Genomic DNA, 24,118 nt, shown 5'->3' on the forward strand with positions numbered 1-24,118 from the left:
TAGGAAATATTTGAGTTTGAATTGAGACTTTGGTGTCTTGGCAAAAATGAGCACACTGTGAGACATTATTGAGATCTCTTCTGAATATCTATGAGATAAACGTGTGTATTGAAGCCTAAATCCAAAAAAAAAAAAAAAAAAAATTGAGTTCATCATTAAAGTCATTATGAATAAAAATGTCTGACTTTTTAAGTCATAATTATCTTTTTATGATAATTATCATAATAATCTCAATTTTGACTAATAATTTTTACTTTGTATTTCAATTTTGACTGTTTCATTATTGTGGCTTAGTATCTTCTCACTTAAGTATGATATAGTACAATTTTGACTTCTTATAACTATACTTTTTATGTTGTATTATGTATTTTCACTGTCATAATTTTGACTTTTAAAGACTTTTTTCTCCTAATTATGGCTTAGTATTTTATTTAGATTTTTTACCTCATAATTGTTACATCTCATAATTTAAAATCTCATAATTATGAATTTTTGTCTCATAATTGTGACTTATCTTAGTTTTAGTTATCTATTAATTGTGACTCATAATTTCAGGTTTTTATCTCATAATTTTGATAGTCATAGTTTATAGTTTTTATCTCAATTTTGAATTACATCATTTTGGTTTTCTGTCTCATAATTATGACTTTTGTCTCATAATTGTGACTTATCTAATAGTTTTAGTTGTTATCTATTAATTGTGACTCATAATTTTATCTCATAATTTTGATTGTCATAGTTTGAAGTTTTTATCACAATTTTGAATGACAATTTTGGCTTTATGTCTCATAATTATGACTTTTTGTCTCATAATTGTGACATATCTCATATTTTTGACTGTCATTTCAAGTTTTATCTCATAATTTTGGCTGTGATAATTATGACTTCTGGTCTCATTACTATGGCTTAATATCTCTTAATTTTAACCATCAGTTTTTAGCTCACAACTGATATAATTATGGTTTCATATTTCATAATGTTTACATTTTATCTCATAATTATGACTTGTTATAATAATTATTTACCAAAGCATTTTTTTATGTGGTGAAGATGGCCTTTAGTGGATTACTGAGGGCCCCAGGAGAAAAACTAAGGAGAAAATAAGGAGAAATTAAGTTTGATTAAATGAAGATTGATCTTCATTTAATGTCATTGCTAAGAGAAACTATTGAGATATTAAAGAGGTCTCATTAATGAAATTAATTAAATGGACTATAAGAAACAATTAATTTGGATTGACCATTCCAGGAAACTAGTGCACTGAGCTGAAGAACGGACTGCTGTGGAGCAGGTGTGTGTGTACGTGTGTGTGTGTGTGATCACTGAAGCGAGGTAAACACACACTCACATCCACAGAAAGAGCTGACATGTGAAGGCATTAATGTTTCATGCACTTAACTGCCTCCTCCAGCGAGGAGCTCATCAGACGAGCCTCTATTACTCATTTAAAACTCTTTCAGTGACATACTCTTTCCTTCTCTCGTGTCAGTTAATAACATATCTGGATGAAGATGGTGTTGGTGATGATGAAGGTCTCTGTTGGTCCAGTCCTGCAAGCAGCTGATGGCCGGTTGTTGTGTATGAATGATTTACAGGGCGCTGCATCCATGTTCAGCCATGGACAGCACTTATAGCTCTAAAATGGAGCAGGCAAGTTCATGGCATCCAGTCCTGAAAGCACATTTCCACAGATGTTATTATTCCTCCTGTGTCCAGTTCAAACCATCCTTGCTGTGCTGGAAATGCAGTCGTCCAGTGGAGTCGCACAAAACCCTTTTCCTCTCTTTGAATTCTCTCTTTTGTGTGCGCTGCACGCGTGTTGCCTTGTATTCAATCTGACAATGCTCTTAAATATTTCAGGATGAACGTTTACTTTGTGAAAGTGTCCCTGAGAAGATCCTCCCTGGCTGTACTGAGTTTCTTTCTGTGCTCACAGTCTCAGCTGGATGAATGATGTCTCTTATCATTATTTTTCTGAAGGTGTTGCATCGTTCTCATGCGGCTTTTCCTTTGTCCCATTCACATCTGGCTGTCTGGAGATATGGACAGAAAAAATAAACCTGTGATAACTCTCAAAAATACATTACAAGCTCTGTTTTAAAACCTGCTGAGCTCCCTATCTAGATAGCATTTTAAGGCATCAGGGCGGTCTGCTTTAAAATGTAGGCAGCAATTACATTGCTTTATAAGTTTTATTCTTGTAGCTAAATCCTAAAGCAGCATCACATGTGTTCTTCATAGTGAAAGCAATCCCAGAAAGCACTGAGCTTGACGCAAAAAAGAAAGTCATTCAAAATGGTGGATAATTTGAGTAAACTACTTTAGTGTATATTTGTCTGTTCTGTATATTTTTAATGCTTAGTAACATGCTGACTCTGAATTCATTTGTAAATCAAATCTCTTGTGCTTTACATGAGGAACACAAATTGTGTGACATGAGGAGTTGGTCCCATGTAGTAATTATTATATTATATTATATTATTTTATATTATATTTTATTATATATATTATATTATATTATTGTAATTATATAAATATATATAATATATATAATATATATAAATATATAAATATAATAATGTCTTTAAATACTATTTGATTCTTTTTGAATATATGAATATATTTTTTTGTTTTTATATTATTATTTTTCTATATTGTAAAATATAATTATACAACGAATGAATTATGTTAAAATAACAAATGTTACAATTTAGTGTACTATTTTAATATATACATACATCATTTTGGGGAAGTCGTGGCGTAATGGTTAGAGAGTCGGACTCCCAATCGAAGGGTTGTGAGTTCGAGTCTCGGGCCGGCAGGAATTGTGGGTGGGGGGGAGTGCATGTATAGTTCTCTCTCCACCTTCAATACCATGACTTAGGTGCCCTTGAGCAAGGCATCGAACCCCCAACTGCTCCCCGGGCGCCGCAGCATAAAAATGGCTGCCCACTGCTCCGGGGTGTGTGTTCACAGTGTGTGTGTGTGTTCACTGCTCTGTGTGTGTGCACTTCGGATGGGTTAAATGCAGAGCACGAATTCTGAGTATGGGTCACCATACTTGGCTGAATGTCACGTCACTTTTTTTTCACTTTTCACTTTTATCATTTTCAATAATTACAATAAATATTTGAATATAAATATTATTTATATGTTATCACATAAGTATGAAAAGTCATATATATATATATATAAATATATTAAAATGTATTATATGAAATATATACTAAAATATGTTACCATTTTAAAATGTGTCCTTTCTGTTTTAATTTTCTCTTTTAAGGAACCCATTTTGCATGATTGAAAGTTTGAATCATATTTGTGACCCTGAATGACAAACCCAGTCATAAATATAAGTTTTTTTAAACATTGAGATTTATACATCATATGAAAGGTTTTGACAATATTTGAAAATGTGGAATCTGTGGGTGCAAAAAACATCAAAATATTGAGAAAATTGCCTTTAAAGTTGTACAAATTTAGTCCTTGGCAATGCATATTATTAATCAAAAATAAGTTTTGATATATTTATAGCAGGAAAATTATAAAATATCTTCTTGGAACATGATCTGTACTTAATATCCTAATAATTTTTGGCATAAAAGAAAAATCAATAATTTTGACCCATACAATGTATTGCTGGATATTGCTTCAAATATATCTGTGATACTTTAGTGGTCCAGGGTCACATTTGTCTCTTATATTACAACATTAAATGATATTATTGGGAAGCGGAGATTGTTGCATGAAATGTATTGTTTAACTGAAGATTATGTACACAAAAAAATTAATTTGTAAACAATATGACTGAATCACTTTTATTACATTAGGTACGACAGTAGAATCAGTTCAGATAGAAATGGCTCCTGTCACACAACAACAACAACACATTTTTACTGTTTTACATCACAGTCTATGCAATTTTTTTGTTCTGATCCTACAGAGAGTGATGTGGACTCACGGCTTGACACGGTTGATGAACATCTGTCGCAGCAGGAGAGCAATGGTGCTCAGGACCATGATGGTGGTGCACATGACTGCTGCTGTCGTTCAGTGAAACTGGGAGCGAACACACACACACATACAAAAAAAAACAGCTCAGGACATCCTCAGCAGGCAGAGGAAGTGAATTGGGGTTACACTCTTTCACCATTCCCTGCGCCTGAGTCAGATTATGTGGCTGGATTAGCGCTAATCTCAGTCAGCGTGAGTCCCGTGGGGGGTCGGAGCTGTCAGCACCTACTGACACAGCAGTTTACCTGATCAGAACTGAAGCCAAACACTCGACACAGCCCCAGTGACATGCAGCGAAACCACAGGAAACCAGCAACATACCATAATTCAGTCTGTGCAGTGCTGCCTGTTGTTGAAGTGATTCTAGGGTGAATGCATGCCAGAATGTTACTATGGTGTTTTGGGTTGCAAGGGAGTTTTGGGTGCCAGAGTGTTATTAGGAGGTTGCTAGGATTATTGGGTTACTGGGAGGTTGCTAGGGTGTTTTTGGTGGGTATGTTGCTTGAAGGTTTCTGTGGTGTTTGGGTTTGCTAGGGGGTTTGTGGTTGCTTGGAGGTTGCTGGAGAGTTTTGGGTGGTTGCCAGAGTGTTGCTAGGATTTTTTGGGTTGTTAGGAGGTTGCTAATTTACGTGGGATGGGGTGAGGGGGGGTGGTTGTTTGGAGGTTACTAGGCAGTTTTGGGTGGTTGCCAGAATGTTGCTAGAATGTTTTTTGGTTGCAAAGAGGTTGCTAGGGTGTTTTAGGTTCTTTGCAGGCTGTTAGGGAGTTTTGGGTGGCTATCACATCATTGCTAGGGTGCTTGGAGGTTGGCAGGGTGTTTAAGGTTGCTTGATGGCTGCTAGTGAGTTTTGGGTGGCTGTCAGAGTGTTGCTAGGCTGCTTTTGGTTATGTGGAGGGTGCTAGGAGGTTGTTAGGATGTTTGAGGTGTTAGGAGGTTGCTTGGGTGTTTTGGTGGCTGCCCAAATGTTGCTAGGGGATTGCTATGGTGTTTTGAGTTGCTAGGGTGTTTGTGTTTTCTTGGAGATTGCTAGGGAGTTTTGGGCACTGATCTATAATATAGAACTGGATTGCTCATGACGTCATTAAAGTGAAGCCGCCGCGCCGCCATATTGGTAATCCCTAGTGTGTGTAAACGTTCTATTGAATTAATAGGAAATTGTATGATTTTAATGAGAAAACATCACCTAGCAAGTCAGCGTTTATAAATCTGAAGTATTTCTGTACGTTATTACAATGCAAACACCCTAGGCATGAAAGCGGTTATTTTTTTAAATGTCGGGAATTTCCCCTACTTATTAAAACCCTACGTTCTTTACAGTAGCAAACATCATGAACATGATAAACATCAGACGGATATGACCTCGACATATATAATAAATGACAAAGTGCTCATTCTGAAATCTGAATTTATTCAGAGAAATAACTGACTATATACAGTACGGATTTAAAGACATAAAGCTTTATTTCCAAGATAGTAAGTTAAGCTTTTCATTTCATTATAGAGCAACATTAACAACATAATTGTATTATTCATTATAATATATTCAAATCCATTTCTGACACTAATACGTTCATGTTAAATAATTCCTGAATAATTATGTTCATAAAGAAATAGGCTATATTTTGTGTTGGATCGTTACCTGTGTCATAAGTGTGCAGCAGACACACCCACCTAAACGTTTAAATATATCGCTTATACTGCCCCAAAAGACCATAAACATTGCAGATAACATCTGAAGTAAACATTAATTTACATACACATAACATAAAGACTAGTCCCGTTTGACTGATTTGCTTCAAATCGGGTGATTTTAGGACAGCGGTTTGAATGTGACTCGATGGTGCTCTCTGCCGGTAGGGATTAGTAAGATGGCGGATCGAACACTTCCAGTGGCTTCACTGCCTGCTGGCAGTTTAGAACGCGATGAGCGATCCAGTCATATATAGATCAGTGGTTTTGGGTGGCTGCCAGAGTGTTGCTAGAGTGTTTTGGGTTGTTCGGAGGTTGCTAGGTAGTTATGGGTGGCTGACAGAGTGTTACTAGGGTGTTTGGTGTTGTTTGGAGGTTGCTAGGGAGTTGAGGTGGCTTTCAGAGTGTTGCTAGGGTGTTTTTGTTTGCTTGGAGGTTGTAAGGGAGTTCAGGTGGCTTTCAGAGTGTTGCTAGGGGGTTGGTATGGTGTTTTGTGTTTGCTTGGGGGTTGCTACGGAGTTTTGGATGGCTGCCAGAGTGTTGTTAGGGTGTTTTGATTTGCTTGGAGGTTGTTAGGGAGTTGAGGTGGCTTCCAGAGTGTTGCTAGGGGGTTGGTATGGTGTTTTGTGTTTGCTTTGAGGTTGCTAGGGAGTTTTGGATGGCTGCCAGAGTGTTGTTAGGGTGTTTTGATTTGCTTGGAGGTTGTAAGGGAGTTGAGGTGGCTTCCAGAGTGTTGCTAGGGGGTTGGTATGGTGTTTGTGTGTTGCTTGGGGGTTGCTATGGGGAGTTTTGGTTTTGATTGGCTGCTTCCAGAGTGTTGCAGAGTGTTGTTAGGGTGTTTTGATTTGCTTGGAGGTTGTTAGGGAGTTTTGAATGGCTGCCAGAGTGTTGTTAAGGTGTTTTGATTTGCTTGGAGGTTGTTAGGGAGTTGAGGTGGCTTCCAGAGTGTTGCTAGGGGGTTGGTATGGTGTTTTATCTTTGCTTGGGGGTTGCTAGGGAGTTTTGGGTGGCTGCCAGAGACTGTTGCTAGGGGTCTGCTATGGTGTTGTGGGTTGCTAGGAGGTTGCTAGGGTGTGTTGTGATTTATTGGAGGTTGTTAGGGAGTTTTGGTTTGCTGCCAGAGTGTTGCTAGGGGGTTTTGGATTGGATGGAGGTTGCCATGGAGTTGCGGGTGGCTGCCAGAGTGTTGCTAGGGGGTTGCTCTGGTGTTTCAGGTTGCTAGGTGATTACTAGGTTGTTTTACTTAGAGGTTGCTAGGGATTTGGGGTACCTGCCAGGGTGTTATTAGTAGGTGGCTAGAGTGTTTTGGGTGGTTGCCAGAGTGTTATTATTAGGTTGTTAAGGATTTTGGGTCGCTAATGGGTTGCTATGGTGTTTTAGGTTGTTTGAAGGCTGCTAGGGAGTTTTCGGTGGCTGCCAGAATTGATATGGAATTTTTTAGCTATGCAGATACTAGAATGTACTGAATGTCTTGACAAATGTGTAGCAACCACCGGCAACAACTCACAACAGCCCAGCATTGTGGTAGTGAGGTCTGAAGCGCTCTGTTGTTCTCAAATATTAAGCTAACGTTTATTGCGTTACATGACTGAGTTCATGGGAATAGGGATGATGAATGTGTTAAAGTGAACTGCATTGAGAAACACTGTGAAAATCTTTTTGAGTCACTCTATTTTTCAGTGATTTCATTTTTCATTATGATGAGTCACTGTGATACTCGTGAAGCAGCAGAGATTGATCACATGATCACAGCTGAAGAGCTGCTGTTTGAGGGGAAACTGATAAGGAATGTGTGTCTGTGTCAGTCATTTATCTGCTGTGCTGCAAACCTTCATCTGACCTTTAAACCAGAGACCCTTCAGACTCTGCAGAGGAGAAAAACACAAACAAGATCTCTGTAACATCTCAACTCTTTCTCTTGGGAAACTGGAGACTTTTGCTGAACGTTCCCACTTGTCAGATGTGTCAGAGTATTTTCACACATATAGTTCTAGAAGAGATCTTAACAATGTGTGAGCAGATTTGCCAAGCAGTCAACAGTCAGAGATCTCAATATGTCCTCAAACTTTTCTCATCAAATGATCTGAGCCACTCTTCACAGTGACTTTACAGCTCTAAGACATACTGCTGCTGCACAAATAGCATATACAGTATAATAACCCATAGCAGATCTATACAGGTGGAGCTGGGGAAGGTGGAGGGTTTCAGAGGAACTCTGAAATACTAACCAGACTTTTAAATATAAAACAACAAGCTTATTGGCTGCCTATGTAAATTGAACCAATCAGCTTGTGCCAAGTCATTTAATGCTTTGAATATTAACAGTTTATGTTAACGACCCATCACCCTGCACCATCTAAAGTTTTAGACAGAACTTGGCATTCATTTTACCACTGCAACTTGAAGTGTTTTATTACAACATTTCAAATTTTTGTTTCAGTTTTATTTCAATCAATTCCCAAAAAAAAAAAAAAAAAAAAAAAAAAAAAAGCTATCCAACATGGTATTCCCTACATTATGAAATATCCCCACAAGTAATACAAGTACATTTTAACCTAGTGGTGGGAAATTTTTTGTTTGTTTCTTCCCCTTGAAGAAGCAAGCTTATAAATTATACAGAATGCAGTTTATGAAAACAAAAAAACAAAAAAACAAGTTGTGTATGAGGGGTAGGTTTAGGGGTAGGGTTTCTCTGAGCAGATATAGGAGTTTTAAGAAAGGGTAAAGTGTTGAAAATGTGGCGTGAATGAAGTGCAGCTCTGTTTCCACTTGAGTCTGTGAGCGGTAGGTGGTCAGATCTGTCTGTCTGTCTGTCTGATGCTGCAGGCCATTTCTACATCTGTGTAAACACACACACACACACACACACACACACACACACACACACACACACACACACACACACACACACACACACACACACACACACACACACACACACACAGCTTTAAACAGACATTTGTCCTGCTGAGTTCCACTCATTTACTCCATTCGTGGTTTATCTTTCTCTCCAACACTCATCTTATCACACAGCTCTTGATAATGAAGTTTTCTCAGTTCCTTTGTAAAGTTTGATCAGGTCATAAGCTGAATATCTCTGGTTCACTGTAGATTATCACACATGGACACAGACTGCAGATGGAAACGCTGATAAAATTACTCATTTAATAGAGATTTAATCACGTTCAGCTCTCAGTAAACAGTGTTTGCTTCCATAACTTCATCCATAATGTCAGTCAACATTCCACATTTACTACAGTTAATGCTATTCCTGTGAAAGCATAATCAATTTTTGTGGCATGTTTGCACAAAACATTTTGCAGTACAGTGATTTTCAACATTGCTAATAATCAGAAATATTTCTTGAGCAGCAAATCAGCATATTAAAATGATTCCTGAAAGGATCATGTGACACTGAAGACTGGAGTGATTTTACAATATATAAAAATGGTTATTTTAAATTATAATAATATTTCATATATGTGTATAAATATATATATATATATATATAGTATTATGGTCTATAAAAAAGTGCAAGACTCAGGGTTTATTTCTTTAATGTTTCAAAGTTTATTTTTGAATCAGTGGTTATTTTACATGTACAAAACTTTTGAATAAGTACAAAAAGAAATCAGTTTTGCTGCTTTAGCACAGAACAGTCCTTTCTACTCATTTTGCTCCCGGCACGCAGAGGAAGCGACTGATACAAAAACACTCATCTCTTTCAAAAACATCCGCTTCAGATGAACTGGAAACTGGAAAAAAGCTCCAGAACTGACCTGAATGTTTCATCAGAAATGCACATTTTTGTAACCGATGGAGGTCGTGTTTGTGTACATGGTTTATCTGGAGTATGTGTAAATATTTAATAGGAGACGGACTGCAGAGAGCTTGAGATTTCTGCACTGATTTATAAGTGTGTTTATTATCTGAGCTGAATAAGAGTTGCTAGGAATCTGACATCGATAAAGTCCAGATAAAATATCATGTAGGGTCCATCAACATTTATAAAACATCGTCTGGTATGAACTTATTTTCTCATTTTACAACAACACATCTTTATTTTCTACTACGTCTTTTTCGTTCACTTATAGAAATGAATCAAATATACATGACATTACTGTAATAATCTTTGGTTTAATTCTTTTAATTATGCATATATTCTCTCCTTCACTTTGCAGAGTTTTTGATGGATTCCCAGCCGACTTCAGCGTAGACTTTGTTCATCTGCCAGTACAGGACGCCCAGGAGTTTAGACCACGCGCTCTGCACCGACGCTGGACTGAAGCATTGTGGGAAAGCTTCCAGCAGCACCTCCAGAATGACTCCAGCCAGAATCTGCAGTAAGAAATTAATAATTTTATTCAGCAAGGACGCATACAATTGATCAAAAGTGACAGAAAATACATGTTTTAATGTTACAAAGATTTCTATTTCAAATAAATGTTGTTATTTTCAGCTGTTTATTCATCAAAGAATCATGAAAAAAAAAATCATAGTTTCAACAAAATATGAAGCAGCACAACTGTTTTCAACATTGATAATAATCAGAAATGTTTCTTGAGCGGAAAATCAGCATATTAGAATGATTTCTGAAGGATCATGTGACACTGAAGACTGGAGGAATGATGCTGAAAATACACTGAAGTAAATGTCATTTTACAATATATTTACATAGAAAACAGTTATTTTAAACTGTAATGATATTTCACAATATTACTGTTTTTACTGTATTTGAATAAATTAAATGCAGCCTTATTGAGCAGAAGAGACTTTCAAAAACATCCTTTATAACTGTGTCTCATGCTGTTTGTTCCTCATACTCACTTTGAAGTAAACCGGATCCACTTTGTGTTTGAGCGCGTGTGATTTGCCCATCTGCTGGAAGACAGAGTTGAGTTTGTCTCCGTCGCGCAGGTTTTCCACCAGCGTGTTGAGGGCGGTCATGATCCGCAGCGCGTGTTTCTTCAGCTGGATGCTTTGCTTCATCTCCTCGGGATCCTGCATGTCACGGAACTGATCGAAGTACTGCTTCGCCAACGGGAAGTTTGAGAAAAACCTGGAGGAACACACATTTAGTTACTTTCAAAACAAAAATTCATTGACACCCTGACCCCCCTCACAATGTTTAAAAGAATAGTTCACCCAAAAGTGAAATTTACTGAAATGTAGCATTACATCACTCACCAATGGATCCTCTGAAGTGAATGGGTGCCGTCAGAATGAGAGTCCAAACAGCTGATAAAAACATCACAATAATCCACAAGTAATCCACACCACTCCAGTCCATCAGTTAATGACTTGTGAAGAGAAAAGCTGTGTGTTTGTAAGAAGCAAACCCATTAAGATGTTTTAACTTCAAACCACTGCTTCCAACTTCATAATCAATATTAATGCTTCCTCCAGTGAAAAAGTCCATCTCCTGTTGTCTCTCATGTCAAAATCCACTCACATATTTGTTTAGATCTGTTTTGGCTTGTAAATGTGCTTTATCTTTGCAGATGTCTCTCCTGATTCAGACAAGATGACTTATTCACTGGAAGAAGCAATATTGTGGATAAAGGACTCATATTTTAGCCAGAAGCAATGGTTTGATGTTATAAACATCTTAATTAATATTTTCTTATAAACACACAGCTTTTGCCGGACTGGATTGGTGTGGATTACTTATGGATTATTGAGATGTTTTTATCAGCTGTTTGGACTCTCATTCTGACGGCACCCATTCACTTCAGAGGATCTATTTTGAGACGTGGGCTCCAATATTACTTGGCTCCCAATATCTGTCAAAATATCACTTTCATGTTCCACTGAAAAAAAAGAAAGTCATACAGGTTTGGAATGACATGAGGTTAAAAGATTATTATTTGGGTGAAACATAACATGATCATGTTTCATTGAAATAAAAATGTCTAGTTGAATTGTTTCAATGCAATATAATTCATTTTGTGATGTTTATTATTGATTGATTTTCCAGACATGCACAAGTGAGCCACACACAGTAGCATTTTGATTGGACTGGAACAGAAGATCTTCATCATCACGTGATCAGAGTACAGTTACCAATCTTCATTCATTTATGATTGTTGATAATAATAAAAATGTGTAGTAGGTAGTGGAGGATTAGGTTCCAGAATGAGGCTGCAAACTTCCTATTTTAACAGAAAGTACATTATAGCAGGCCATGCAGCCATTTCATAAGGATCCTAAAGATAAACATGTGAAAGTGAGCTGTGTGAGAAAGTGTATCTCAGCCCAGCTGGACAGATAAGCGTTCTTGAGATAATACTAACTTAATATTTAACCAGCATTGCTGAAATTCTCCGTCATTCACAACAAATACTGCAAGAAAACTCACTTAACTTAGTGATAAAAATGACCTAGAAGCAGTTAAAGGGATGTTGAGCACGTTGAACTCTGTAGTGTGTGTGACATGGGTGCCGTCGTTCCTGACACATGCTCACGTGTTTGTGTTGTGATGGTAGCTTCTCTGTTATTACTCTCCTCCAGCAGAAGCAGCATAAACACTCAGGTGCAAGTTTCTGCGTTGACGTCGATTTTGAATTAGCTTTTGTATTTATAGTTTTAGTTGCAACGAATAGCCCTAAATATAAAACTTAATTCACAATTCAGCTGCATCAGTGAGATTTCCAGTGTTACAGTAAATGTCCTCAGCTCTGAATGCTAATATATGTGTTTACTCCGATGTAACACAGAAGAACAAGAGTGGACTAGTTTACACTATAAAAAAAAATAAAAAAGCATTCCTGTAAGAACAAAACATTCTCATGAAAGAATCTGTTCCAGCTGCATAACAATAGGGTGCTTAAATTATTAAATTCATTTTAATTGTGGGTTGAACAAACCTTTAAAGAAACCAAATACCCAACATTTTTATTATTATTATTTTTAAAAGGTTTAATTAAGCATAGATTATAGATGTTACAAGAAAATAACATTTCAGTTTTTCTAAACTTTTCTTTGTAATTATTTGTGGAATTTCCTAGTAATGTCTGAGTTTAAAATACACTAAATTTATTTTCAGTGCACACTGACCTTAGCCTTATTTTTATTTTATTTTTAAATTTTTCCAGTTTTAGTATTAGTCATTTTTAATACGTCAACTTCATTTATTTCAGCCAAGGCAACATTTATAATTTTCATATTTGTGTATATGTTGCACCTGTTATAGGTGACATTTTCTAAGACAGTGGATACACACAATAATATGTCACAAATTATTAATATTATTTGTCTTTGTCTTGCTTATAAATTCATGTATTAGCAAGTCAAAAAAATATTATTGGAATTATAGGAATATAATAGGAATTTTAAGGGTTGAATCATAAAAAGTGAGTGTTTTATGTCTAAATGGAATGAGATTTTTGGAAAAAAAATATTATTATAATATTTCACTGAAAGATTTTGAAGACAAATGACAAAGAGGAATCTTAAAATTAAATAGAGTTGGTTTTGATTTTTATGTTACTTTTAAATTTCATTTAATTTTTGCTTTGAAATACTGTTTTATTATGATTAGTAAATCTATCTGACTGAAGCATCTTTTGTGTTTTTACAGTCGTGCCTCATGCATCCAGCGCCAGAGTGGCTGTGATGTTGTTTCTACGAGCCCCATCAGCTGTTTCACCTCTTACGGCCCACAGAACTGAACCGTGAGTCAAACCGCAACAGGAAGATCTGTCCCATTAAACAGAGTCAGAATCTAGTAAATGCCTACAAAGGAGACGTGTCCTCACATGTCCAAATCAAACAGGAGATAAAGAGAGACTGTGTTTTTCTCTCATCTTAATGTAGACCATAACTCATGTTTAAGTACTAGCGCTCTTAACCTCTTGACTCCAGATTCATGTGTCAGCGGCTGGAGGACGAACAAAGGCAGTTAAAATCCCCTGGAAACGTGAAAACAATCATGGGGATAATAAACAGAGCAGGTAGATGAGCAGTTAAGAAGACACTTAGTCCATGTGCGTGGGATAAAACAGTCACTTGTTGCCCAGCTCACCTTCAGAGAGCTAGTCATTTGTATGAAATTTTACAATTTGTATTATTTGTTATTTTGAATGATCTTTTATCTTTATCCTTTCAGTTTAGCTTGTCTTTTTTTATATTTCTCATTAGCTTTATTTCAGTTTTAGTCATTTTTTAGTACTTCAACTTTAGTTTAAGATAGTCAACTTCAGTTTAGGGTAGTCAAGGCAACATTAAATTAAATGAAAAACATATAAAACAAAAATGATAAATTTTATATTTGTATTTTTCTTATTTTATTTGAGTTAACACTAACAACACTGTTATAGTTATCGTCTGTTGGTGTGGACACTGGTATAGTTATCGGTATAGCTATCGTCCATTAGTGTGGACTGTGGACACTAATTTAGTTATCAGTATCAGGGCCGGTTCTTGACAGCTAGAGAAGGGTGGGCTGGCAGATATCCTGGGTGGGCATTTTTCCCATTTTGGGGTTGTATTGCAAGGGGAAAAAGTCTAGATATTTATACTGTAGATATTGCTATGTTAACTATATTAACTATAGGCTGTTATATGTACACTTAAAAAAAAAAAAAAAAAAAAAAAAAAAAAAATTTCATGGCCAGCCTAGAATATCATGCAAATTAAACTTTTTTCTTTATTGAATAATAATAATAATAAAAACCCTCTTTGTTCTCTTTCTCTGTATCATTGTTTCTACACTGGTGATTTTTCAACTAACTTTTTATTTATACCAAACAAGGCCATAATCATATCTAGAACATTATAGGGGGACTACTGTTTTGAGGAAAATATTAAGGCCAGACCACTAAATAAAATAAAATAAAATAAAAATATTTTTTGTAAAGTAATCAATCTGAACTGCAAATAATATTTTTATTTTAAGATATGCACCCATTCAATTTTAGTTGTATTCCTAATTATGTTAAAAATGCAAGACAGAGAAATGCTATTGTCATCATAATAATTAAGAATTCCATTTGAAAAAAAAAAGAAAAAAAAAAGAAAGTCGAATAGTTTGCATCACTGGATAATACAGTCGAGCCGACTGTTGCTATAGTAACTAATTCATACATTCAACATTAACGGCAAGTCAAAAGGGGTAGACATTTTAGACGATTATATGTATAGCTGTCGTCTGTTGGTGTGGACACTAATATAGTTATCGCTATGGTTATCAGTATAGTTATCATCTGTTGGTGTGTGTTGTTGTGGAATTTTATTTGTTTATATTTATATCTTTTTGTTGGTGTTTACACTTGTTTAGTTATTTTGTTTTTTCAGATTGGATACTATAGCTATCCGATCATAAAAAGACCAGGTGTAAAATGCCCTCTGAAACGCATTCAAGACGGATATAAATCCAATCACTCAAACCACTTCAGGAGGTGGTCTGAGACGCATTCCAGACGGAACTGGACAAGTGTAAATGCATCTGGTTGTTGAAACCACATATGCCAATTTTACTCGTCCCAAAACATTAAAACAATGACCGTGTGAGAGCGTGTTATAGGATACATGTCATTATAGTCAGATAAGACAGCACTAATGCAACACGCATTGCTGTGGACAAGCAGTTGAGCATCTCTTCAGCAAGCTGACGCACAAACTGCCGTGAATGAAACTGAAAGTAAGACGCAGATGGTCAACACACAATCATCTTCATTAAAAGTAGTGTGAATAACCTATCTTTCCAGTGCTGATGCCGCAGGCTCTCCTATTGCGGGCTTTGATCTTGAAATGAGCTGATAATTAATAAAATTTGATCTTGATCTTTTGATTTAATTTTACGTGAACTTTAAAATTTCATGTTAATTTTAAATATAGCGCAAGAATTGAAGATCGGAAATATATCCGTTTTGCGATGACACATTTATGTGGCCAAGAATAAATGGAAATGTTTTAACAAATCAGACAGATATCTGATTAGCGAAAATGCATGAAATGACCAGGGAAATAGGCCATTAGGGTGGATTCTAATATACTTATCGCTGTAGTTATTTTTCTTGATGTAAATGAACATTAAATGATGACAGTAAATTATTTCTTTAAGACATGCAGGTTCTTGTTTTCTGTTATGTTGTGTTGATTTTTGACAATATTAAGGAAGGTTCACAGTGGTTTGTGAATTTATTTGCACAGAATGAGAAAATTGGGCTAAAAATAGATGAAATGTAGGGGAGCATCTAGACAGTTTGATAGTTTGGTTGGTTCTTTTTTGACTTTTGATTCCAGTTGTCTTGCTGTTCACTTGCTCTCCTTTGTCTCTCACTTTCCTAAACTGTTGTATGCTGCTGCTCTCTTGCCTGTCAGAGACAGTGTGGACACTTCACAACTGAGATGTTTTTGCCGTTTGCAAATGAATTTTTGCCATTTGATAAAAAGGTGTCTTAAAGGGTGATTTTAATCAAATTTACAGCAAAATGGATGATAATATCTGATCTAATCCACTGACCTGTTAATTAAAGCATCACAGGGAGATCCACTGAAAAGCACACTCCCTCTGAGAAGTAAATCTAATTTCACAAGCTGAAAGAGTTTAATTATGAATCTTTATCGCAGCCCTTCAGGTGTCATCTTCAGATAGATGTGAGCTGTTATCTTTAGAGAGAAATTACTGCTTACATCCATCACAATCTTTTAGCACTGTTAGATGTGCACAGCTCAGGAATGAAGAAATATGAGCATCACTTCATTTGCTCAAATTCACCATATTCCTGAACATCAGAAGAACAGCAGGAACAGACCTCTTTAACAATAATATGATATCAAATATTACAAGCAAAAAACTGCTCTAAATCAATTTTTTTTTCTTCTTTTTTTGCAATAGATCTACTGATTTATAAACTACAGTAAATAGGCCTCAAATACACCTCAACTCTACCAACAATCCTCTTGCACCCAATTTAACTTCTTCTCTTTCCGTACAATAGGATATCAATCTTTATTTATGGCCACATAAGCAGCGCCAGTGGGATTAGTTTTCACATCTTTCATGTGATGTCACCATAGAGCAAAGGTCCTCCTGGATTCACATAGTGTATGTTTTTATCACATACAATGTGATGACGGTTCACGACTCCAGATGGGATCGACTGAAGCAAACTTCAGATGACCAGCCCTGAACAACACTTGAGGACGTCGCCAAGGAAATCATCTTGATAAAGTAAATACTGTCTATGCACAAATGCAGTAAGGTTCATATCATCAGCTCAGTATAAAAGTAATAGAGACTGATGGAAATTCTCCACCATGATAGAAATGAGTGTGTTTCTTTAATTAAATCTCCAGGCCAGAAACTCCAGTGCAATTGCAAGTGCTTGGAAATATATCATCCTACTGAATGACTGTCATTACGTATGGCACATATATGTGATATGTCATACACAATGACAGTCATTCAGTAGCATGATATATTTCTAAGAACTATGTGTGTGTGTGTGTGTGTGTGTGTGTGTGTGTGTCATTGTGTGTGTTTGTGTGTTTGTGTGTGTATATATCTATATAGATATATATATATATATATATATATATATATAGTGTGTGTATATATATATATATATACATACATACACATGAATACAAATTGATACATGCCCTAAAACACTGTTATGGTATATGTTAAAATATCTGTATTTCTAGGGTACATGTCAAAACTGTGGTGTAGCCATGGTAAATGTCCAAACAAAAATAGTATTACAATAGTCCCTACAATGGTGCATTTTCAAAACCTCTTGTATTATCAATTATTACTGTCAAAACCATCATGGTAAATGGTCAAAAACACTGTATTACCATGGTATGTTCATTGTACTACCACTGTGCATATTGCAAACTGGGAACCATGGTATTATCATTGTGCAAATAATAATTTAAAAAAGGTTTAAATTTCAAATATTTTAACATTTTAGTAAAAAAAGAAAAGAAAAAAAATTGCCAATTATAAATGTCAAAACACCATGGTATTATGGTGGTACATGTTCAAAAACACCATGTACCATGTTACATGTTCAAAAAATCATTGCATCACCATAGTGCTTATCAAAAACTATGGCATAACTGTGGTAAATGTCAAAACAACCAAGCATTATCATGGTACCTGTTCAAAAAAGGCAAAACGCGGTATTACCATTGTGTATTTCCAAAAACTTGGATATTACCTATTATAAATGTCCAAAATACCATTGGATGACTATGGTGCCTGCTCAAAAGACCTGGGTATAACATAAGTAGTGAACTATGCTGCATGTGCAAACAATCACAGTGATAACATGGTAGTTTTTGTGAATGATTGTTGTGTGTAAATAAGACGGACAGGCGTACCTGATGAGCACAGCGACTCCGGCATTCTCTCGGTTCTCATAGACAGGTCTCCAAGTGTCCTGGATCACACACACATCGTCCTCGGTGAGAGTCTCAGGACTCTGTGTGCGCTCCACACCTCCGTCTCGCTCCATCCAGACGCTAGCTGAGAAACACTTGAGCTGTGTGTGTGCTCCTGCCGGGGTCTTTATTTCTGTCTCCTCAAGAGTCTGATGAAGAGTTACTGCTGAATGAAGAAGATCCTCCCACCCACTTCCCTTTATCTCTCTCTGTCTCTCTCTCTCTCTCTCTCACACTCTCTCGTTACACACACACTCATGTTCTCCTCTTAACTCACAATCACACCTCCCCCCTTCAGTTTACTTGTTTTTTTCTCACACTCTTGCATCCGTCTGCTGCCCACCCACGGGAATGACAACAGATGAGATCTCTTTAATATCTCATTTGTTTCTCCTGGACACCGAGGAGATTAAATGAGCAGCAAACTTGTTTTAATCTCCTCTAGAGTTAAATACCAAAATCTGCAATCTAAAGTTTTTTTTTTCTTGTTTTATAGTAAAACATCTACATATCCTTAAACAAGACACTGAGAACCAAAATCATCCATCTCCTTAAATATCTTTAAAATACAGTTTGCCCAAAAGTGCTTTTACTTCATTCCAAGACTTACTTTCTTCTGTGGAGCACAAGATGATGACGCTTTTAAAGATTTATGAGGATTTCAATGAAAGTCAGTTGGGTTCAGTGTTGTTTGGTCATTAATGTTCTTTAAAACATCTTTCATGTTCCACAGAAGAAAGAAAGTCCTACAGGTTTGGGATGACATGAAGGTCATTGGTTGAACAGTTTCTTTGGAGATTGTCTTCTCTCTGAGGGCTCTGTAAGGGTCCACTGAAAATATAAGAAAATACATTGAATTTAGCTGCTCCACATTCTTTTTATGCCTCTTTTCTCTTAATGGATGACAACTATTGACCAATTTTGGTTTGTTCTTGGAGGAAAAACGTCTCAGATGAAATTGACATTGACACAATGGAGAACTCCAGGTAAACCCTTATTCTTTATCTTGAAGAAACACACACGAGCACTGTAAGAGCAAACGGACACGCTCCACCTTACATCAGCACTGCTGCGACTGCATCTGTCACACCGTAGACAAACAGCTGCACATCCAGAAGATTGTTTTATTGCTCAGATGCTAATGTTTCATCAGTTTGACAGCTTTTTCTGTAATGATTTATTAAAGTACATAATTGAAGAGTTCAGATGCAAAAGCCTCTAAGTGCCATTACTGAACCCACACATGGGAGTCTGTGTGAAGCATGTGTACGTGTGTGTTTGATTGTGCACCAGTCAAAGCCGGGTCAGACAGACTCTTTACACACTTTCACATTGACATTATCACTGTGGGAGAGAGGGAGAGGTTTAGTCAGACTGAGCTCATTTCTGGAAAAGCGACAGGTGTTTGGGTGTTCAGGGACAGATCAGAGGTTTTTGTCTTATTGTTCAGGGGGCGGCATGTTTTGTGGGGTCATGGGGTCAGTTTGACACCTGTCTGCAGTGTGAGCTGTGATCTGAGCTGAGAATTATCACCCCTGACTACCTGCGTTGTTTCAGTTGTTTTCAAGCATTGCTTTGAAAGTGCATATACTGCAGTGTTTTTGATAGAAGTCTCTTCTGCTCACCAAGGCTACATTTATTTGATAAAAATTGTGAAATATTACTCATTTCTATGTAAATATATTGTAAAATGTCATTTATTTCTGTGATCAAAGCTGAATTTTCAGCATCATTACTCCAGTCTTCAGTGTCACATGATTCTTCAGAAGTCATTCTAATATGATGACTTGCTGCTTAAGAAACATTTCTGATTATTATCAATGTTGAAAACAGTTGTGCTGCTTCATATTTTCGTGGAAACCATACAATTTTTTCAGGATACTTTGAATAGAATCAAAAGTTCAAAGAACAGCATTTACTATATCTGAAATCAAAAACATAATTTACTATCTATCTCTTTTGATCCATTTAATGTATCCTATAATTGTAAGGTCTTTATATCAGTCTGAACTGCTTGTATAACACTAAGTGAAATACTGCATATGCTGCATGTGACTGTTGTAGAAAACTGGCCCCAAATATTTCTCATGAATGCACACCAACCATATATCAGCGCTTTGCTACTGAAATATGAACTGTATGGATTATATGAGTGTGGGTGTATAAGGTCAGGAATCTAAATGAAAGGCAGATGTGTGTCTGTTGAAGACACATTCCAACCCTGAGGCTTGTGAGCCATCATTACAGATTCTTTACAGTATTTATCATAATCCGTCTTTGCATACTCAACTTCTGAAGAGCAATTACACAGTCAGTCATTTTTATGTTAAAGCATAAGTTATACATTGACATTTTAGCGCACTTGACAGAACAAACTGAAAGTTATTTAGTTGTTACAGAGTTTCGTAAAACATCAGGTCTGCTCATTGCCATTTGAGTGGATTCAGTGCCTAGGCCAGTGAATAACCTGACAACCCAAAAACTGTCGTTAATTTACTGTGTTTCCGCTGCCCTCTAATGGAAGATTGAAGCAGTTACGTGCAAGAAAGGCGCTCAGAACTCAAGTGTGTGTATTTGCACAGCATATGTTTATAAATTCACTGCTGGGCATTCAAATTTGAGTTTCATTACGAAACAACACAAACGGTATAATCAAGTATATTATAATGAATGACTATATAAATGCTACATGCATACATAAAGAGAGGATAGTGTGTGTGATGACGTGAATATGATGATTTCCATAGAATTCAATTTATTTATATACCACTTTCACAGCACTCATTGTTTCGAAGCAGCTTCACAGAAAATCATGATGTTTATGAATATTTTTATATCGTCATGCCTTATAATTACATTTAGCAGATTAGAACTGCATGGACGATAATACAGTTACATTTTGTGCAGTGATATAAACATCACACAGCTAAGATTTTATATGTAGTATATAATGCTTTTCATGAGTATACTGTATATATGCAGGTAAAGCAGGATGTAGGCCTATCCAACTTCTAATATATATCGTTGGATGATAATACATATGGCATTTTTTTCAACAGTTTAAACAATCGCACAATTGCTATAGTACAAAACTGCTGAATACTGTATGTTTTCAGATAAGTTTGGATATACATAAATTATTTTCTTAATTTCCTTTGTATAATTCATTATTGATTAAAATGTATTTGGTGATGTGTAAAAGTGACATTTTGTCTTCAGCTAAATATGGTTGTCATACCTCTATTAAATATTCTGTACATCATAGTTGTGCTCCATTCAGTTCTTCAATTCTGAATTCTGAAGCCTGTGGTCTATTATGGTGGTTGACTGATGTGCACATTTAAAGATTACACTGGAACTGTGCTTTGCAACACAATCATGTGTAATGGTACAGGAGGCATATTACAGATCAGGTTAGTCTACTAGTCACACTTCCATTTTTACATACTACACACTGGGGGGCAGTATGGTGTTTACCTCCTGGTACACACAGGTACAGGTGGTGGTGGAGGGAGGAGTTATGAAAAAGAATGAAGTAAGTTTAGGCGTAGTTCAGGTCAGAACATCATTGCATGGTTATCATCACCGACACCCTTTATGAATGACAAATACAAGAGGGAGCTGAGCGAGGTAAGATCACATTTGATCAAAATGATAGATATGTGCAGGATTTTATGATTGGATAATTTAGGACCTAAAAACAGTATTGTTGAGATGCTTTTGAGGATGTGGCAAATGCAAATTACTAATGCAAATGTCAGGAAGTCCAGGATCTAGTTGCACTAGTTAGTCCCTGATCCTTTATTTACTTGTTTTTTTTTTTTTTTTTACAAGTTTGAAGGGAATGTTGGTGTTAAATGCTTATTGCTGTTAAATGCTTAACAGCATCCATACATGCATATCTCCAGGTGTCAGTAGAGTTAAATGTGGCACCTGTGGCACATGTTATGCCAATGTAAGAAAGAGAACTTTTTCCAACAGATTTTGGGACCTTGTTTTTTTTGCACTTCCGTGTCTGCAATGATTATGCATGTAGAATCATTCATTAAAAAAATTAATATTTCTTGCCTTGCTGTCATTCACACCCAACCCATTCAAATAACAAACAAACAGAATTTGCAGTTGTTATTTGATTAATATCTATATATATATATTCACTTGATATCTATACTTCGTTAATGGACTGCTCTAACAACCTGTTGACATTTCTGTATTGTAGGTAGCAAAAGCAAATGTGATCACTTATATCAAAAACAGGGCGACCCTTTAAGCATATGGTCTAAATTCTGGCCACCTCAATGTGGAGGGTTATTGTGCTGGTAGTATTTAGAAAGCACTTAATTAAAGCATTAACTTTTCTTCTATGCAAAAGCATCTATAAAATCACTTGAACAAATAAAGACAACACATAGTGTGAAGATGTAAAGAAAGACTGTTACATCAAGAAAATGGTATGCATGGAATAGAAATTTCTTTTCACTAACCAACTTCAGTTCATGGAGTTATTTTAATTATGAGATTCCGACTTGTAAAAACCATCCTTGTAGAACTCGTCAATTTGTAAATTCAGAATCTTCTAAGACCACGGTCTTTAGAACGACACAAAAGCATCATAAGGCAGCTCTGTTGCCATGTTTGGCAGAAAAATCTCCAAACGTTGTTGATGGTAAGAAAATTCTATAATGCCATACAACAATGACATTACACATAAGTACAACAGAGATGCAACACATCACAGTGTGAAAACAGATGTGATATATATCAAAACATCCCATGAATCTGAATTTTGGATTTCACAGCAGACTTCGGAACTCCATCATCTGTTCTGGGCGATAACTGACAGCTGATAGTGTTGTCATTACAGGGAATTTGATTAACTGAATCTATGCAGATTATATATTGCAAAAAGTAAGATGGTCAACTGAAAATGAGTCGTTCCTTAAATTATAGTGTACATTGGCTATGTTTACATGCACAACTTTTGTGACAATCGGACTGTATTCATTACGATTGATTAATCTGAATGAAGTGTTTACATTAACGCTAAATTAAGTGAACGGGTTGTGCGCGTTTATATAGGCGATCTCGCGCTTCAAATCGGAATTGATTTTTTGATGCGAACACACCGCATAAATAGTCTATAGTGTTTCCTGCTGATTGCGCATAATAACCATTATACTTTTTTATTTGTTTTAAACAGTAGAATTAATATTTATCCATTTCTGGTCATAACTTGGTGACAATAAACATATAAACCGCTGTGTCATGCTTCTTATATTTATCACACAACTAAAATGCCCCTCCCTGCGCCCAAACATCTCATCTGTGGATGAGAATCCGAAACAAGGACTGGTGGGACGTTTTCCTGCTCCACTTCACATAGGCTAAGTGAAAGAAGAGTTTTATAATGACATGACACTCATTCGTTCATCAATTTATTCAACAGGAAGAACAGCTCGTTCCGTGTGTTATAAGTAATTGCACATGCTCAGTCCTTTCAGTTTCGGTTTTCAATCTGATCAAGCGTTTGCACGCACTCTCTCTATCGTATTAGAAAAGGAATAAACCAACCCTTTCAATACGATTGAAATTTCATACAGATTCAGCTAAATTTAAATTATGGTGTTTACATAAAAGCTTTTCAGTCCGATTGAGCCATCAATCCACAAACGATTATTTGGTTTCATGTAAACGTAACCATATTATTCTATCAAGATGTTAAACGCAATATAATAGTATAGTTATAGTTTTTTATGCTTTTGCCAATAATATGCTCAAAGGAATGTGTTTGCAGTTGTCTGTTACTTCAAAAGGACTGCAAGTCTTACAAAACAGATTCTCTGTAATTGATTCCCAGCAGAAAGGTTTAATAATGACCAAAAATAATTAAATGACTGTCTTAGCCTTGCTTCCTACAAAGTTACCTGTGTGTTCAAGTAGCCTATTTTATAGTGGTCATATAGTTACATTTAGTGAATTCTATTTTTTCAGGCAACAACATCTTCCTTCTACAGAAGTCCT

General features: G+C 36.1%; 1 protein-coding gene across 1 annotated transcript; it reads right to left on the reverse strand.

The window, feature by feature from the left end:
* Positions 1 to 9,250: 9,250 nt before the first annotated feature.
* Positions 9,251 to 18,285, reverse strand: LOC109075981 (cytoglobin-1-like). The gene is made up of 3 exons (XM_042719540.1): positions 18,038 to 18,285; positions 10,532 to 10,763; positions 9,251 to 10,042 (listed from the first exon to the last, which is right to left on the reverse strand). The coding sequence occupies exons 1-3, from the start codon at positions 18,169 to 18,171 to the stop codon at positions 9,875 to 9,877; spliced, it is 534 nt and encodes a 177-aa protein (XP_042575474.1). The 5' UTR covers positions 18,172 to 18,285; the 3' UTR covers positions 9,251 to 9,874.
* Between the last annotated feature and the right edge of the window lie 5,833 nt (positions 18,286 to 24,118).

Source organism: Cyprinus carpio, chromosome B3, assembly GCF_018340385.1.
Source record: "Cyprinus carpio isolate SPL01 chromosome B3, ASM1834038v1, whole genome shotgun sequence".
Classification (NCBI taxonomy): Eukaryota; Metazoa; Chordata; class Actinopteri; order Cypriniformes; family Cyprinidae; genus Cyprinus; species Cyprinus carpio.

Coding starts and splice junctions, on each gene's coding strand:
- LOC109075981 (XM_042719540.1), bottom strand. CDS start 18,171: ATGGAGCGAGACGGAGGTGTGGAGCGCACACAGAGTCCTGAGACTCTC. Junction 10,764..18,037: donor GGAGTCGCTGTGCTCATCAG/GTACGCCTGTCC, acceptor GTGTTCCTCCAG/GTTTTTCTCAAACTTCCCGT. Junction 10,043..10,531: donor TGGATCCGGTTTACTTCAAA/GTGAGTATGAGG, acceptor TTCTTACTGCAG/ATTCTGGCTGGAGTCATTCT.